Below are 19227 nucleotides of genomic sequence, written 5' to 3' on the forward strand. Positions count from 1 at the left end.
ACCGGACTATTTCTTTTAAAGGTAGATTTTGTGAACTCAAACGCTTGTTGTCTACGGGCTGTTGTAGACAGTATTTAGCAAGTGAATAATAGTTTGAATACTAAACATAACGACCCTATTTAATATTTTAAATTAACTGATACCGTATGGCTTCACACACCGAGATTAATAAAAAATGAAATTTTGTAGACAATCCCCCAAACTATGTTGTACTAGGAAATGCAAAGCTATACTAATTCTTTTGAGATTCTAACACCAGGTTTCCACAGATACCAGTTTAAAATCCAGATATAAACAAGTATCTTAGTCATTTCTGTGCAAATGCCATAATAAATGATTTAAAGAAGATAGTTTAAAGTAGTAGGTGAAAAAAGACAAGACCACATACTTCTTCGTTGTACACTACTATTTCTCTTGACTAAATTGATTAAATGTTGTAAATAAGTTTCCGCATGCATAAGCCTTGTTCCAGAATGCTCTAGAATTCCTTTATGAATATCACTGAAATATCGATCATCCAAACGATTAAGACTAGCATCAAGTGATAAAAATTCACGTTTAACCGATTGTTTTTCTGATTGAAATGAATTAATCTGAGCTTTTCGTTTACGATTGATAATACGTGGAATTGTTTGATATTTTCTTTCATATAATTTACTATGCAATTTGCTATGATGTCTAGTGTAATATGTATAGTTAGAAGAATTAAAATGTTCATTGAAACTACTCATAGGATATAAATGATTTTTAATATCTTGAATTTCATGCTGCTAAAGAGAGAAAAAAAACACACAAGATTAACATGACTTGATAGAAAATAAAATCGTGCTTGTAAACAATTTTAAATTATTAAGGACAAAAATAATAGTTACTAGGGTCAATTAGCACTTAACCATTATACCTTTTAGAATGCATTATAGTTAAGAAAGATTTGAAAAGTTGAAGAACTCAACAAAATCAGTAAAAGCAATATCAGATAAAATTTCTATTAATTAGAAATGAGAAGAACAGTGTTGTAAAATGACCTGTTTGGTAATTTCTAGATTTGATTTTTATTCTAAAGTAGTTTTGATTCATTGCAATGAACACACTAACTGTTAACATTATATTATGGAAATTATGAACAAATCAATAAGATCGTCCATAGTTACACACATACACAATAACTATCAATTATAAGATGTTACTATGCAGAGACAATGAAAAAAAAGAACATTTTGAACTCAGACTTTAAAAGTAACCAAAAACTGTATACAGTCACACGTACTATGTGATAGCACAGAGTGGTATTTATTATCATAGCTTCTACTATTACAAACATAAATTTAATGTGATTTACCTACATTACAGTCAGTATTCACACAACCAGACAGGTAAACGAATATAAAAAGTATTTCTAGTTATTTGTGATTAAAATTTATCGATAGCATAGGTTAAATCTAATAATTTAAAAGTAATTTCATTTCTTAACACTGAAACCCTTTACTTCTCATTGAAAAATCCAATAAAATTTAATAGAAATATCTTACGTTTGATATGACATCCATTGTATCTATACTTGGTAAATGTTGTGAACCGCCATCAGGACATGTACGCAGACCACGAACAGATGATTCTGGACTGAGTAAATTATCTGTATGCTCGGCAGACCAACTTTCTGTCCCATGAGTATTATTTATTGATGTGTTATTGAAAATTTCAAAACTTGCATCTAGACTACTTTTTCGATTGAATAAGCCTGATGTAGATGTAGAAAGTATATCATTCGTATCTTGTCCTTGATTTTTGGAACAGTCATTTTCCTCTATGATACTACTAGAATTCGATTTCATAAATTTCTTTGGTTCTTTATGACTGTATAAAGGTGGTGAGTTCAGTTCTCGTTCAATATCAGTAAAAAATGGACTTCCGACATCATCCCATGGAAATTCTTCAGCATACATACTTGGTGGCTCATAAGCTTGAGAATCACTGGGAATTTGAGTAGAGTGATGCCTGAAAATACATAAAAAAATCAATGCTATAGACAATAAATGACGAAAAATAAGATTGAGTGGTTAAATCATAAAACAGAAAAAGTTTATTCAAATCTAAATAGAGTTCGGCAGGCAGTAAGGCAGGGTTTATTTTGAGATTATTTTTTTACTGGATACATGAAAAGACAAGTCCTATAGTGATTTTTGGCTTCGCTAGTCAACTCATTTGCCAGGTAAAAAATAACGTACGTGGATTCGAGCCTGGAACTCAGTTCAATGCCTTAGCCACTAATCGGCCACTCAAGGAATAAGATTTTTCTCTCAAATATACACAACGTATTAAGTGGAAACAAACTTGTCACATCTATCATACGAGAGCCGACTATGAGCAATCAAATGAAATAGAGCTTAGAAATTAAGTGTCTAAACTAGAAATTTACAGTTTGATTGCCAACATATAATCTAATAAAGTGATAAACACTTAATGGTAATATCAATTTCGGAAGCATTTTAATTAGAATAACTTGGATAGGGCAGATTAAAATTATGGTAGGTTAAGGGATTCAGCTACTTGTTAAGGGAACTTTAGAGAAAAACAATCTTCTTTACTTTATATAAAACAGTTAAAATCAATCCCAACCCAACACAATTTATTGATGAAATTCAAATTCAAATACTCAGATTTAGTTTATACCGTTTTGTGTATCGGTTCGTGATGCTGTAGTGTGTGTTACTTATGTCGACATAGGTAGCATATAACGCCAATCGAAAATGGAATGTCTGGCAGCAGAAGGTTGAGAAAATCGACGAGGAAAAAACGGAAACAGAAAGTAATTGGTTTAGAAATGCAGAAACAATGAAGTCTGAGACAATTAATGAATATTTTGAAAATGAAGTATTCATTTCTATTTTATCAAGTAAGTCTGTAATTATGTGCTGTATGCAATAGATTATCCCGACTTGCGTCCTCGTTCATTACAATGCTACTTGAAAATTCGAATAGTAATTGATGAAGTGGGGATTCCAACTTAAGATTTAACCATTAAACATTATATACTTTGATTACTAATCCTTTGTGTCGCAAAAGCTTACCAAGTTCCGAATTACTACAACTTAAAACATGAGCATAACTCTACTCGATTAGATGACGTAACTTGTATAATTTAAAACAATTAAAAGAAAACGAACTCACCTGATAATCATCCCAAAAATTTAATAAAGGCTCATGTGAATCCTCCAATGGCGATAAATCATTATCATCTTGACAAGTTCTCTTTTCATCTTTTCCATCCAAATCATTCATGAATAAAGAACATGAATCATAAGCATTATTATTTTGATTTTTCTTCACTAACAATTGTTTGTTTGTCAAATCGACCAGATTATTATTATTATTATTATTATCATTATCTTCACCAAGTTTGAGATTCGAAACCTCTAAACCAGCTAGCCAGGATTCAAATCGATTTGGTGAATATCGATTACGAATTAATTCTTCTGCCTTCTCAGCTGCATTTAAATATGTTCTAACCTGCATTCGCCACTGACGTTGTTCCAATTCACTTGTATTATCAGGTATCGATTTACAGTAATAACTGTGGTTACTAGTTACTTCACAATCTGAATTTGATCCTGAATCAACATGGAACATTTGAGTGTCAACAGAACTATATTGTGAAACAACTGATTTAGTATGACTGAGCATTTCATTAGAGATTTGATTGTACAGATTTAGAGAAATCGAACTCATACAATTTCTATTTTTTGATGTCCTTTTAAGACGACTTTTGAAATTTTTTTTATTTCTTAATTTAGTATTTGTATGTTTCACCTTGAATTCTAAAAAGCGAATAAAAGACGACTAAACTAGTTAGTTTGATGAGGAATGTCACTCATTTTAGTAAATAATTTAGAGTTAGTTAGTCATAGGTAACATAAAATGTCATTGAAATTTATATCGATTCAAGTTATTACATTTTATACATATACATAGAAAGAGAGTGGGGTGAACAAGATTAAAATGAAAACAATGGAAATAAGATTATCAACTTCAGAAAAAAACAAAGTATGAGTGAACTAGTTAGAAAGTCAGTCAGTCAGTCAGCTACAACGTAGGACCAGGCACATTTATGTATCGTTCCAAGTTGCCATACCCCGTTAGCACAACAAGATGAACACGGGATTCATAGAAATAGTTAATTTAGTAGTGGTAGTATATAAAAGAAAGGTTGTATATAAGGATATAGTATAGTATTAAATACAATACTAATCGTTCTACCATTTTCTAACAATAGATTAGAAAAGAAACTTTTTATTACACTTATGGACACTATTCTTTATCTCATTGAAAATTGTTTAGATTAAGCTTTGATTTAATCAATCAAACATTTCTAGAAACAAACTGTCAAACTGCACAGCTTCGTCATGTATTTCTGTCAAAAGCTACTAACTGAACTTTATTTAAATTTAATTAAAAAGTTCAACGTCTTGTCAACACTAAAATTCATTAAACTGCTAACATCTTTAAGTAATAACATATCTTTATGCGGTTTTCAACAACGTAAATAATGGTTTTTAATACCTATAGAGACAGTTAAACTCCTATACAATGGTATATAACTCGCCAAAATAAAGAATTGAATGAATAACCATTTATTTACTTTAAAAACAGTCGTTTTTGTTCAATAGTTCAATACATTAAATATGCTAATATATAGAATAATAAAAAAAATTATGACTAAGCAAGTGAACCATTGCATGGACGAGTAAATGAGTTAATGATCAAGCGAGTGAGTGAGTGAATGGGTGAACGGCTGAAACTCAACCAGCCAGCACGCACATGACTGATCGATTTTTTTTTCTGTTTGTTACTTTGTGAAAAGATAACGATGATGATGATGATCACCATGATTAAGTTGAACCGATTAAAACAAAAGATAAAATAACAATAATTTAAATGACCTAACTTCCCTCATTTCTATGAACAAAAGACAAAAAAAGGTAGTAAGAGAGATAGATAAAGAGAGTGAACAGATTAGATTAGACCAATGTTCTTTTGTGTCTAATATAAGTTACACGCATATTGACAATAAGTATAAATAGCAAAAAAGGCGTATTATTAACCTGGTTGAAAAGAATTGAAAATATTCAGAAATAGAAAGTATTTCACAAATGTACACAATAGACAGCTTGTCAAAAGGAATATACATACTTACATTTATATTTTTACTCAGATTATTGTGATATAAATGTGAGTAGAGTGTTCAAATATACTAACAAGACAATGAAATGCTTTCTTAAACAGTGCTTAGTAAAAACGTCTTTGTTATATCAAGTTATTTTCTCAAATTATTGTATTCAAAATAGAACAATTGTATTACTAGTCACTACTTAAATATTACCATTATTCAAATAATGCAAATAGTGAAGTATGCATAAAAGTGGAAACATTTTTACCCGTAAAAGACTAATTTTGAGACGTAATTTTCGATGTCCAAGTAAAATCTGTGACCGTTCGAGTTCAACTGTGTTACATGCGAGACATTAACACACCTATTGGACTAGAAAGTGGTTGCACAATAATGCGAATTGATTTATGTTGAAGGTTTATAGACCACTGGATGCCAACTTAATGGTTTAAAGGTCAAACATTTATCACGAGATCTGAAAGTCCTGGATTCAATCCTCAATTCGGTTGTAGATGCTCACTGATAAGGAGTTTAACACTATGAAAATGTTTTTTTAACTGATATCAGTCTTTGACGTCATCCATTTAAGTCAATGAATCCAAAAAATATCAGCAACATTATCGGTAATCTGTAAATGTATTACACAACACTTGATCAAGTTCGCCTAGGTGGCTCTACGAACAAATAGTATGTTCATAGATTTCAAATGACATTATAAGTATAAAGTCATTGGAACAGGCAAACACTCAGACAATGAATTCCGTATGCGAAGAAAATGTTTTTTTGTGAATAAAAATTGTTAATAACAAACGTAACGATGTGCTAGTTCAATAAGATGGTTTTTTGGAACAGAAACCAAGTGATTATTATAATGAACAAACGGAGTATGGGTGACCTATAGTCAATATAATTGACATATGTAAACTTGCTTAAACACATTGACAATTTTGCATAAACAATATGCATGGACGGATATAAAATCCAAGTTATTATTTTAATAATCAAACTTTAATGAACTTTCCCTAAAGTAATTTCTGAAGTAAAACTATTATTTAGCTTACGTTTTAACTACTTATTCATGTGTTTGATACAGCGATTTTATCTTTTAACACAGTAAGTACCCCTTTTATAAAGCAAATCAGTTCTAAAAAACTAAACAGTGACAGCCATTCGATGGAAGAATATACATATCAAGTTAAACATTCATTGAAGCTAACAGGAGAAAAACTTACATAATAATATTACACATCGACCTTATTTTTCAACATATGTACATTTTATTGTTGATCGAAACAAAAAGTTATCATTATCAATGAATAAATGTTGGTACCAAAATGACAAAATGTCAATCACTGTACAACAAAAGTTAAAATGGCTTGTTGTTATGTGAACAAATAGCTTTAAAATCCTAACTAGTAGATATTAATACATTTCATGATATAATACACATAACTAGTGATAAGTAAGATACACTGAACATTCTGACTGAAGAAATATATATCAACATAACTGCTAGTTATTCGTTCTGTATGGCCTAGTGAAATCACATATAGTAGTACCATACACTCATTTATGAAACATTTTCATAAATTCACAGGAATAATCACAAACGATCATTCAAAAAACTTTGGAATAGAGGCAAAATTTATTTGTATGTGTTTATATTTTCTAACTGATGATGTTAAAGACAGTAATTGTTTATCTTCTTTTGAAATAAATCCAACTTAAGCTGACTGCCTCAATATTTTCATTTAATCACAAGGCATTAGTAAAGTTGGAAAATACAAGAAAACACAAGCACTCGTAGATAAAGTTTATACTTTGTACATGATCGTGATTGTCTGAACTCAGGAGCTCAATGGATGACGTTTTAGAGTTTAGAGTGAAAGTACTGGGTTTGAGTTTCAGTGTGAACATCAACATTGAGATCGAGGTACATAGAATTGACGAGTACTAAATAGGTGGACACACTCGTCCTGGATCCCAGCTTGTTACTAATAATGAAATTTATTTGAAAAAAAGTGACCGAATAGTATCGTTGCACTGAGTGGATAAATAATATGACTTTGTCATGGATTATAACAATCGAATAGTGATTGACTTTAGATTTTTGATTGCATAATTTAACTACTGACTTACTCATGGTATGATATAATTTTAAAAGGGTTAATATATTCTAAAATCTCATAAAGTAAATTCCGGAAATATCACTTCTTAAGTATAAGTGGTTTCAGAAAATTAATATAGAAAAGAAATAACGAAAGGTATGATTCATTGAATAGAATAAAAAATAAGCACCAGTACTATTAAATAGTACTACTATTCACTAGAAATATCCTATCAGTGTACTGTTTAATTTGAAAATGGACTATTTTCTTACTGTTATGTGGAAAAATGTGAACACAGCAATGATTTAGTGGAGAATTTGAAACAGTCCAATAAATGTTAAGAGGGAACAGGAATATCTCAATGTTAATGAGAGACATTCAATTCACTGAATGAAATACATATGTATATGAAAATGTGAACATACATAAACTATGCAAGTGTGTATTTCTGTGAGTACATTTTCATTAGTTAAGAATTTAGTGAAAAGGAATCGCCCAAACATACAAACAAACAAACAAAATAAGAAGAATGAGAATTCTGGTTGATATTAGCAACTGCTACTTATAATGTAATTGTTCAAAACTAAACCACGTACAATAACAGAGTGAGGAAAATATAACACAATCAATATGAATTGAATTATACTCAACCACACACACATGTGATATGGTCTATTATACGCCTAGCATATGATATACTTGTACATATCTATGATTGACATCAGATAATAACGCTTTTCCAGGTACTATTTATTATTAAAGTAACTAAGTTAGATACAGAAAGCATTATTTTTTATCCTATTTTATAAAATAATACGAATCATGACTACTCAAACTGCAACATACAAAATGTCGATTGATTAATTAGATTAGTGAACCGACAACAACGGTAGTACCAGAATCATTAGAAAAAACATAGATTCGGGCATCTAGTATCCGTCTTTAGTACATATCACATGATTTCTATCATTACTCAGTAAACGAATAAATAAAATTTAGTGCTGAGAACTGTAGTAGTCACAGTGAAAAAAAATATTTGTAGTGTATCCGAATAAATGGTTAGTTCGATCTTAGTTAGGAAGTCCATTTATTTGGAATTATCAACTTAACTCTTGATAGGAATACTTATAAATGTGAAAGGTTTTCAAGCTCAAGAAAAAAAATATTTTGAATAAAGATCTATGCAACTAAGAAATCATAATGAAGAAAAATGAAGGAAATACAAAAAAAGGATTGCCAAGCTCCCTTTTCTACAACTCATTTTGTACTGTTTATTTGGATCTTCCCACTGATGTTTAGGATTGCAATTGATCAGCTTCTTATTGGCATATGTGCATCCTGTGAGGATTGACTCGATATTGCAAAGATGGGTGGTGGCTAGCAGTGGAATCCAGGACGTACGTTTATTTTCTACCCGAGACTCATTAGCTGGATGTACCTGCATTCCAGAGTTGATGTTCACTCCTAGACTTGAACTCAGTACCGTTCATTTCGAACGCCACCACGTTATCTACTTAGCTACTGAGTCCTGACAGCTATATATATTCAACTGACGAGTCTAAAAATAGGACAAAACGCGCGTCCAGGATTACACTGGTAGCCACTATCCATCTTTGCTTATGATGCCTTTCTACAATATTTATAAGTGATTAATATTTCAAGGTACTATTTTCAGAGTTTTCATCTTAATCGAAACAAATTAGTTTAATTTTTTTATCACTTATAATAAAAGTGAATAAATAACAATAAATTTAAATGATTACTTACCAAGTAAATGCCTCATTAATCGACTGTTTCCAATTCGTTTTAAATAGTAGAAATTATGTAAATTGTTGTATTTAGTAGTCAAAGATTTTCGTCCGCTGATAACTTTTCTGAGAATATTATTATTATTATTCACAATGTTTACATGCATACTGCATGATCTATCATTTACTTGACGACAATTTGAGATAAATGGCAAATCTATACTTTTCGATTTATTAATTCCTGTTACGAATGATTTCGCATTAGGTAACGACAAACATTTGTGTATTGTTTCATAATTTCTTAAAAGTAGAAAAAGAAGAAAGGATTTTAGTAGTCGAGCAATAAATAATAAGAAATATTACTCGAATTGCAATTTCATGACTAACTAATTGAAATTTCAAAGAGAAAATAGTATAAATGAAAATAATGTAGATTTCAAAAGTCGAGGATTGAATTATCAACATTATTACGATATGTATGCTTTCGAATAACTACTGCTTTCCATTAATCTATGGCTTGTGCAAAACAAATCAGGAATTTATAGTAGCTAAACCTATGAAATAAGAAAGATTTAGGAATTAAATGTGAAACTACTCATGAATCAACTTCAGAAGCTAATATCAACAAATTTATTCATCGTACGATGTCTTAAACAAGTTAACCTATCATACTACATGTGAAGAGTATCTAGTAATTAATGGATGAAAATGTATATCTTAGTTAGAAAAAAGGACGAATGAACATTTGGAATTCCTGCTGTCAAATATCAGACATTTTGTAAGAATCTTCGTTTAAATTCGAAACCAATATTTTCGCAATAATTGGGAGTCAGGTGTATATAATACATCAGAAACAAAGTTATATTTGTAAATATCTAGGCTATTAAAATTAAAAATAACTCCAACGTTTCACTTGACAGGTTTATTCGATCATTTTGAGTTTTAATGATTTCCCTGAAAATAATTGTATCAGATTGCCAGGAAAAATGTAGTTATTTTAATTACGATCACTTATATTTCTATGTATATGTTTTCATTTTGAAACTAATATATTTGAATGAAAGAAGCTTATTCAATATCCTTGAAGATAGTATAGACAAAAAATTTTTGGGTAGGGAGACAATCCAACAAAAACTTATTTGGTCATATTTTGTTGGGGTAAACGCCTAAGTTTTTCTTTATACAAATCATTTTAAAGAATCAATAATAGTTAATTAAATGAATTATCTAGGAAATAACATCATTGCAGTTCGTGGGAATATAGGGTGTGATAATGTGCATATAAAACAAGCGATACGTTAAAAAGTTGATTCTGATGGCATATATGCAATCAGTTTTTAGTGTTCTATGCTTTCATTTACATCACACTCCTCAAGTATTAACTGGCTCATATTTCGCGTTGTTTTTAAGCTGAAGCTTTTCTGCTTATATTGAAGAATTCTAGTGGTAACAATATCTTAATCATTATATATATATATATATATATATATATATATATGAGAACAGATAGATCAATTTAAGTAATTCCGTTTGATTACTAGGAGAGAAATATCATCCATTGTATCCCTAGCATGCATTTGCTGTCCATCACAGATTCTACTGACGGAAAATGTATTATTTCAGCCTACATTTAGTTAGTGTGAGAAACATAATGCGTATAATCTTTCAACTCATGCATGAATGAATAAACGTCTCACTTTTCTTTTCTCTTAGACGAACTGATAAGCTGAGTTTTAAGTGATGTACTTTTTTGTCCATGTTTTTCTGTGATAAGTTATTTAGGTGGTACATAAAAAAGGGTAAATTAATCGCTTTTTATAGTTATGTATATATCAATAACTACTTTCTCATGATCAGTAGCATGACGAAAATTGAACCATACTAAAAAAACATCAAGGAAAATAACTACTAACAATAAGCACCCGAATAATTGGATAAAATTTCAGCGAAATTCTTCTTCTGAGATATGGACTTCCGTCATTATCTCCTAAGTGTTCAACACTTATTCATATAGAAATGTTGAACTTATCTCTGCTGATGCATTGGATTGCTGTAATATATGTCAAAAATGTACTGCCTAAACAATTACTGAACTAGCAAACTTGAAACAATCTAATATCACATGTTTGTTCTCTAAATCTTATATTACTATTTATATCAAATTGATCATGCCTGTAAACTGACGTGCATTCTGTAATTATTATTTTCACATTATATATTATCTAGCAGTAAATTCTGATGATATAAAAAACTATCAACGAGAAGTACAACACCATAGAATTGTGTAGATTCATATACGAACTTTGAACTTCATTTATGTGAAAAACACTCTAGAAACTCAAGCAGGTGAAATGGACAAGAACCTGTAATTTAGCATCAAATTAATTAATCGTCTTGACAGTCCAAAGCGTTTCTTCAGAAATTACATTATAACAAAATATTCGAAGTAACTCATACAAGCTTACTGGACTTTATTCAAGTTACAGGATTCAGAAGAAAATTTCTTTCTTAATACACCTGCATCTTCATGACACGAAGTGGATCCCGCAGCATTTTTTGAATTTGACGATTGACTTCCATTATCCTGTATTGTAGCATCAATCAAACCATTCCCTGTATTGTTCCATAAGAAATCTCCACTTTCAGTCATTTCCAGTCTGTAATTCCGTTTGATATCCTGTTGCTCCGATGAAGAGAATAAGTTCTTTCCATATTTGTTCATCTTACACTTATCTTCATTCTTAAAAAATAGATCACTTTGAGATGACAAACATTTAACACTTTCATCAATGTTTATCACTTCAGGATATATTTTTAGTTCATCATTTAATAATGCATTATCCAACTTTCCGATAATCTCATTAAAATCATCCGGAAGTGAACGACTATTATCTTCTACGATAGAAAACATTTAATAACAGAAATAATGATTTTGATTTTTTTTAAAAAATACGTGTATTCTATTCAATGATATTCTCAACTAATAATCAGTAGATATTCAACCAATAATACATAAATTGAGTTAATTAATTTCACATATCCAATAAAAAATCACTGGTTGAGTAATGAGCAACCAATCCTCAATGAGATAAACAGATTAATCATTATACTGTAATTCGATTGGTCAATTTCGAACATTTCAAATTATTTGGTTAGTAAAGATGAATAATGATAATAATCAACTCATTAAATAGTCTACAATGTTTATCCTTTTAGTTATAAGCTTAAACCAACATTAAACATCATATAATGAATACATAACAGATTGTTAAATAAGAACAAAAATGAAAAATAAGAAAAAACGGAGAAAGAATTGATTTTAAAAGAAAAAAAGACTTATTTCACATTGAATTTGTATGTCACACCCTAGCGCCGACTATTACTACTCTAGTTATTGTAGTGTACACAGATATGTGTACATACTTATGTATAATCATGTCGACTTTGTTACATGTTAATCGATTTTGTAACAGAGCAATATATGTGAACAATGTATATGCGTTTTTGTTTTTTTTTAGAAAGAAAAACTGAGAAGTGCATAAACTACTTAAAAATTCTAAAAGACAGACAAATGAGTAAGAAGAGACTAAAATCAAATTGTTGAACATATTTATGGATAAATCAAAACAGAAGATAGAAAAAAACTGAAAACCAAATAAATTTATGTAAGCTATATACATAAAATAAAAGGTGAGAATAGCGAAAAATTATTCAAATAATGAATGAAAAAGAGGTCTAAATCAGAAGTAAATTGTCTCGTTTATTTAATGATATAGAATGTCGTAAATGATATATAAATATATATAGTAATAACATAAAAGGGAAGTAAAAGACCATAATGAACTGAATGCTGGATAAAATGTTTAGTTGCTCAAGTTTCATTCTGACAGATGAACAATGAATGGAAGGGGTTTGATAGAAACTACGTAGATAAAACGTTTGCAACGTATTATCTATTTCTAAATGGTCAGATACAGAAGAGTTCGACAGATTTGAAAGTGTACTTTCTTAAGTAATCAATGTTGTTCAACGACGTATGGAGAAGTCAAAACACATGGATTACGATTCATTATCGAGATATTGTCTTTAACGACACACATAAAGCTAATGAGGATTTTGAATCAGTATGTGAGAACTGTAAACCAATGGCCACTGGCATGTTTACGTGTTCAACTTTAAACCGAATTCTACAAGTAAATAAGAATGATACCAGTGAACTTCTCGAATCAAAGTAAGTGAGGTGAGAGTATGAATCTGCTATCTGATGATTGGAATTTCATAGACTCACAATAGCTTGGAAACACTTTTGAAGATATTGGTAGGTAGCAAAACAGTAATGAAGGCTGGCTTCCCCAGTGAAATGAGAAAAATAGACTGGTCTTTACACAAAACCTTTTGTGTTCCAACGAAAAAAAACATAAGAACAAACACCACTCTATAAATGGTATCTATATGAATTTAGGAAAGCAGGGATAAAGTAGATTGTCAAAAGAGGCCATTCGATCGAAGATATCGATTATACAATACTTGGCTGATTAAAAAAGTGTCTGACAGATACAACACGTGAAAAATACCAAGTTGTAAAAAATGATGTACAGAATCTATTCTGTTGGTTAGAAAAACTCAAGACTCTCGAAAGGGATAATGACGTAACTTTGAACAATCAAGTTTCATCATTTAAGAAGATCGAAACCATACTCGAACAGCAGTACAATAAGTTGACACACTTAATAAAGAAAAATCAGAAGTACAGAATAGGAGCTTGAAGCAAGTAAAACACTTTTGTAACAAAAAATGGTTCAATATATTGAAAACAGATTACCAATGTACACAGGTTCATTAAAAAAACTTTTCGTGATATTTCTGTTTTTCAGATGTTACAGTTTAACAATCAATCATTCTAGGTTATCTACTCTATAGTAATCTTCGCTAAATATGTTTTTTGTTAGGATTCATATTTTGCATCGTATAAGTTCTTAAAACATTGATTAATAGCCAATCAAGTGTCCAAATATGGAACAAAATTAACGACGTTTCATGTATAATTTGAAACGTTTAACAGTCGAATGTTTGAACACGTAGATAGGTGAAATAAATTCACCCCAAATTTCTTGGTACAAATGTTTTCTGATTATTTGAACCCTTAATGTATTATCCATTTTTTATCAGTTATAAAACAAAAGTTGTGCAACAATCTGATAAGCCTGTTAACTGAACTTTTGACCCGATTTCATAGCAGCATTTACTAACCTTAGGTTCAATGTATACGGCAACTTGAGAAAAAGAGCGAAGGCGCGAAATGCAAAAATAACGCGTTACTCTAAGGTATGATGTGTACAGATAAATGAGGGTATTTAAAGAGTTACACACTACTTTGAACTTCTGGAAGTTCCCGGAACTGTACTGAATGTAGTAGCATCATAGGCAAGTACTCGATCAGAAAGGTGACACGTGACTCTTTACATTCTAGAAGTTTCTGAGGCGCTTCTATTTGTCGCTGATTGGATAAAATGTTTTCAAACGTTTTTTAGGTCCCTAGAGAACTTTCGTAGGAATACTATGGAATATTCTCAACAGAATCAGTTACTTCAGACATAAATTATCATACTACTTCTAAAAGCACGAGGATATTCAAAATAACTAGAGGATGTAGTCTCTGGAATTATACATGAGAAATGATCTATCCATCTGGACTAGTTTCCTCAATTGAATTATGAAAACCAATGCCTAAAGTGACCCCTGAAAACAAATTTTTATGCAAGAAATATTTTTTCCCAATAAAAACCTAAATGAAAACAGTGAAAAAGGAATAAAACCATTAGTATTTTAAAAGGAACTCAATCCATTCTGACTTATCGTCAAACTCACTTCTAAGTCTCAGCTCATCTTTAACCACGAGGGTATCTGAACCAGTAATGGTATTATTGCATGAATAACTATAATATGATTTCAGTGGAGGACTTTGTTCCGATTCAAAACCACTTTCATGTCCGTTTTGATGTGAGAGATGATGAATACCAATCTAGACTCAATAAAGATAAGAATAAAAAAATAGCTATATGTTGGCAAGTAAGCAAGTAAAAAATGACCTCAAACAGAAATTACTTGAGTGCCGTCAATAGAATTCAAGGTTTTACGGAAAGACATCGTTATTAGTTTAATTGATATGTTGATGTAAGCACTAATTACTCAGTAGTAGAAAGCTTGCTACATTTAGGCATACAACAAGCTATCACCAACGTCTTAGAAACTTATATTAGTTACACTGAGGTCTTCGATACTAGCCTATACTAATGTCAGTAGTATGTACAAAAACATGCACATAAAGTGATATATACCGGTAGAATCTGTTTTAAGATATTTAAGTCAACTTTTTTCAGCACAATAAATAAACCTTAACTGTATTATGAAATGAAATAATTTAGATTCGAATGAGACTTTTATATTAAAATTTCAACTTGTACTGATTCGATTCGCAGATAATAGATTTTCATGGCACAACTTCATCTAACATAAAACTTAGTTAAAGAAACTTTAACTCAGCTTTGTTAAGGCACTGGTGATCAAAGTATAAGGGTAAATAACATCATACTGGAAAAGTATGATTTACAAACCGATAGAACACTGTTTATATTATTTTCGCGAACTGTCACACTAAACACATTCAAGTGTATGGTTAAACCCATTGCTCAGGATATACAGTGTATTGTAGAGTAGTATAAATTTATACAAAGTCTTGTCTTTATGATATATATATATATATATATATATATATATATATATAATTCAGGCACGTGTAACTGATTTATTGCAAATCGTGTTTTAATAAATCTTTATCGAAACAAATGTGCATAGAGTTTTTGTTTAAATCGTAGATTCAGTAATTTTTTTACCAGATATTTTCTCAATTATTAGATTCATATCATATAACCAGTGAATTAAAACAATTATCACCAATATGACTGTTTAAAGATTATTAACCCTTTTTATTCAGTTGTTTACAACCAAATGAGGTAGAAGAGTGGCAATTCAAATTTGAATCCAAGTGATTGAAAGTTTTAAAACTTCTAATCTCTAGCATATAATATTACTTAAGTGATTGACTGACCTTAAATCAATATTAACAATCGTTGTATATTTTACCTTTTGTAAAGAACAAAGTACAAGAATTTATTATTATTTAATTAGTTCATGAGTAGGATTTTATAAAGTGGGTGGTATATGGGTTAAACTGTATCTATCCACTGTCTGTTTCTAAACTATATTAAAATTTTAGACCAAGGTACAATAAATTTTAAAATATGAACAATTAACGTTCTCTTTAAAGTACACAACTAGCTTTATTTGTTTTCAAAAAAATAAATAAACAAATAACCCGCCATTACAATGAATGTTATTCAACTGAAAAAAGTAATTAGCGCACTTTTTGGTGATTTCATTAATTTATTCAATTTGAATAGTTGGCAAACCATATATATATATATATATATATATATATATATATATAACGAGAAATCAAGTCTTTAATAAGAAATAATAGATCTACCAACATTTAGATGAACAGTTCAATAGAGAAAGATCTGACAGACACGAAACAGTTTCTGAATCTTATCAGCAACAACAATCAGACAGTTATTTGTTAGCATTCAATTAGAGAAATACACAAATAAGATTCAGGAAAAAATAACAAAGATAAACTAACCTCTTTAGTATTAAATTCCGACAAGTAACTATTCCCATAGTTCTGATGTAAAACATCATGTCGTGTTTTGTTTGAGCATGCATCATGACAGATATCAGTAGTTACACGTTGGTTCACATCAGTTTTAATATTTTGATCAATATAAATTGATAATTCCAGTAAACGTAACCATAGAGTATGAAATTTTGCTTCTAATTCACAAACACTTCTTGATAAATTATGCAAATTATTTTGAAATTGTATATCAGCCAATGTATTAAGTTCAACATGATCAACTAACTCTTTAATAGTTGATAACGTTTTTGAGTATTGTTCAATTTGCTTTAAACAAACCTATAATGTGAATGAAACATTTTAAAAAATCACAAAGAAGATTGCTAGTAATTAAAAAAAAAATAAGAGGATATCGCTGAATATGTTCAATTGTAATTCGCGACTAATTACAAACAAGGTAATCTATGGTGAAGATGAAGATGACTGTCTATGGACAAATATTATAATATGTAAATGACATTAGACATCGGATACTGATTTGTTTACTCAATAGTCACATGCTCATTATCAAGTAATGCGTTCAATTTATCATTCGACATTTAGAAACACAACAAAACTGGGTTCCTTGTTGTGGAAAATGCTTCATAATTGATTAAAATTCGTTTAAACAAGAAAAACATTTTTCAAAAGGAATATAATATTTTGTACGAAGAATGTAATAGTTTAAATCATTTACGATACCATGTATCTGTTTAACCGACTAAAAATATGCGATAAAACAAATAACTAGAAAAACGAAATATATTTTTTCAAACGCTGTTGTAAATTTTTATAAAATTAAGTAGTCATTCGAATAATCGGTTTCGAATCCTACTTTTGTATTAGATCCTACTGATATTATTCAACAACAGTAGACAAAGTATGGTAAAACATGATTTTAACCTATACTCTAATAGTTATAAACTTATCGCCGTTTTACGTTATAATAGTTTACAAAATTATCAATGATAGGGTAGACATGCATGCATATTCCAGGAATACCCTTTGCATTATTTGTTGAGAAACTAACAATCTAATAAGTTATTCATAAAGTTTGGAATATATGAAGTTAATCCTCCTTTATTTTTTAACCAAATACATTATTGCTCCAAAGTGACTGACTAAGCTCATTGGTGGATAATAGTAATTTCACATTTCAAAATACAATATTCCACTGAACACATTTACATAATACATTCTTTAGCATATAAAATATTTTATATATGGTTGAAATCATGAGTCAATTGAAGCTAGACCACCATGAAAAACCTGAGAGCCCTGAACGACCGTTTGATCCTATTGTGAGACTCCTCACCAGTGCGCATCCACTATCTCGTCTCGCGAGATTCGAACCCAGGACCTACCAGTCTCGTCCGCGAGCACTTAACCGAGAGACCACTGAGCCGGCATCCAACGGTGTTAATGTCTAACTTCAACCAACGCACGAAGTTGAGCAACCGTTCACCATTGTCTTCACTGAGTTGATATCTCCTAACAGACCTGGTTGAACTCCACTGGTTACTGCTTCTCACTAGAACTCCAGGAAATACCTCATGGAGCCAGTCACTAGTGAGTATATGATAAAATATTTGTTTGTTGTCTAGATTATCATGATTATTTTCGTTTTGTATAACTAAATACAAAAATGCATGATACTTAGTTACAACATATATAGATGTTTTATATATAATTGTATTCACAGTAATAGTCTTATACAAATATTCCTGTTCTGTCAACATTCATTCACGGATCACTGAACCAATCATTAAACAGAAGTTAAATTTTGATTGATACCAGATTTTCTCTATTCATGGATATTAAGTTCCTGATTATAATTCAGCTACTCAGTTATTAATTTATTTATTTATTTAAAAATATTGAGTTAGGTATAAAAGTAAAATATTTAATTCATAAATTATATTTCACCTGATAATATTTAGCTGTAGAAAATTTCTGAACGTTGGATAATGACATTAAGAAAGTCATCCATGCTGAAGTATTTGGTAAATCTGTGAAAATAAAAAAAAAAATTATACAATAATAATTCAATGCGTAGCTCACATGCATAGCTCACTTTTTTAAAGATTGCTGTATTATGATAAACGAAAATTGAATTATATCGCTCAAAAAGAAAAAAAAGTTTCAAGATAAATTTACAGCTTCAACTGAGGAATAAAGTTACGACAATGAAGTTCAGTTTCAGATAGTTTTGAATACATTTAAAGTTTTTTATATATAATCTTGAACATTGTCTATATACAACTCAGTAATGAAACTGGTCCTTCTCTCACACTTGAGTATGTTTCATTGCACAGAGAAAATAATTTCCGGGAGTTTTTTTCTCAGCTTTCAAAAAAGGTAACATGTTATTTACGACAAGATATATTCAGTCATTCATTCAAAAAATATTGAGATTGTAAGCTTATGATACTACAATAAACAAATCATGAAAAGCGTTAACATGATCAATGG

At 30.0% G+C, this 19227-nt stretch overlaps 1 protein-coding gene across 1 annotated transcript; it reads right to left on the reverse strand.

Annotated features, from left to right (window-relative positions):
• Positions 1–338: 338 nt before the first annotated feature.
• On the reverse strand, positions 339–18741 carry Smp_143530 (hypothetical protein; the record flags this gene model as incomplete). The annotated part of the gene is made up of 8 exons (XM_018796306.1): positions 339–770; positions 1530–1994; positions 3169–3815; positions 9040–9320; positions 11486–11915; positions 14889–15042; positions 16723–17055; positions 18682–18741. 8 exons carry the CDS (start codon positions 18739–18741, stop codon positions 339–341), a joined length of 2802 nt encoding a protein of 933 aa, XP_018650532.1.
• Positions 18742–19227: the final 486 nt, after the last annotated feature.

Source organism: Schistosoma mansoni, chromosome 2 (genome assembly GCF_000237925.1).
Source record: "Schistosoma mansoni strain Puerto Rico chromosome 2, complete genome".
NCBI classification, from domain to species: Eukaryota; Metazoa; Platyhelminthes; class Trematoda; order Strigeidida; family Schistosomatidae; genus Schistosoma; species Schistosoma mansoni.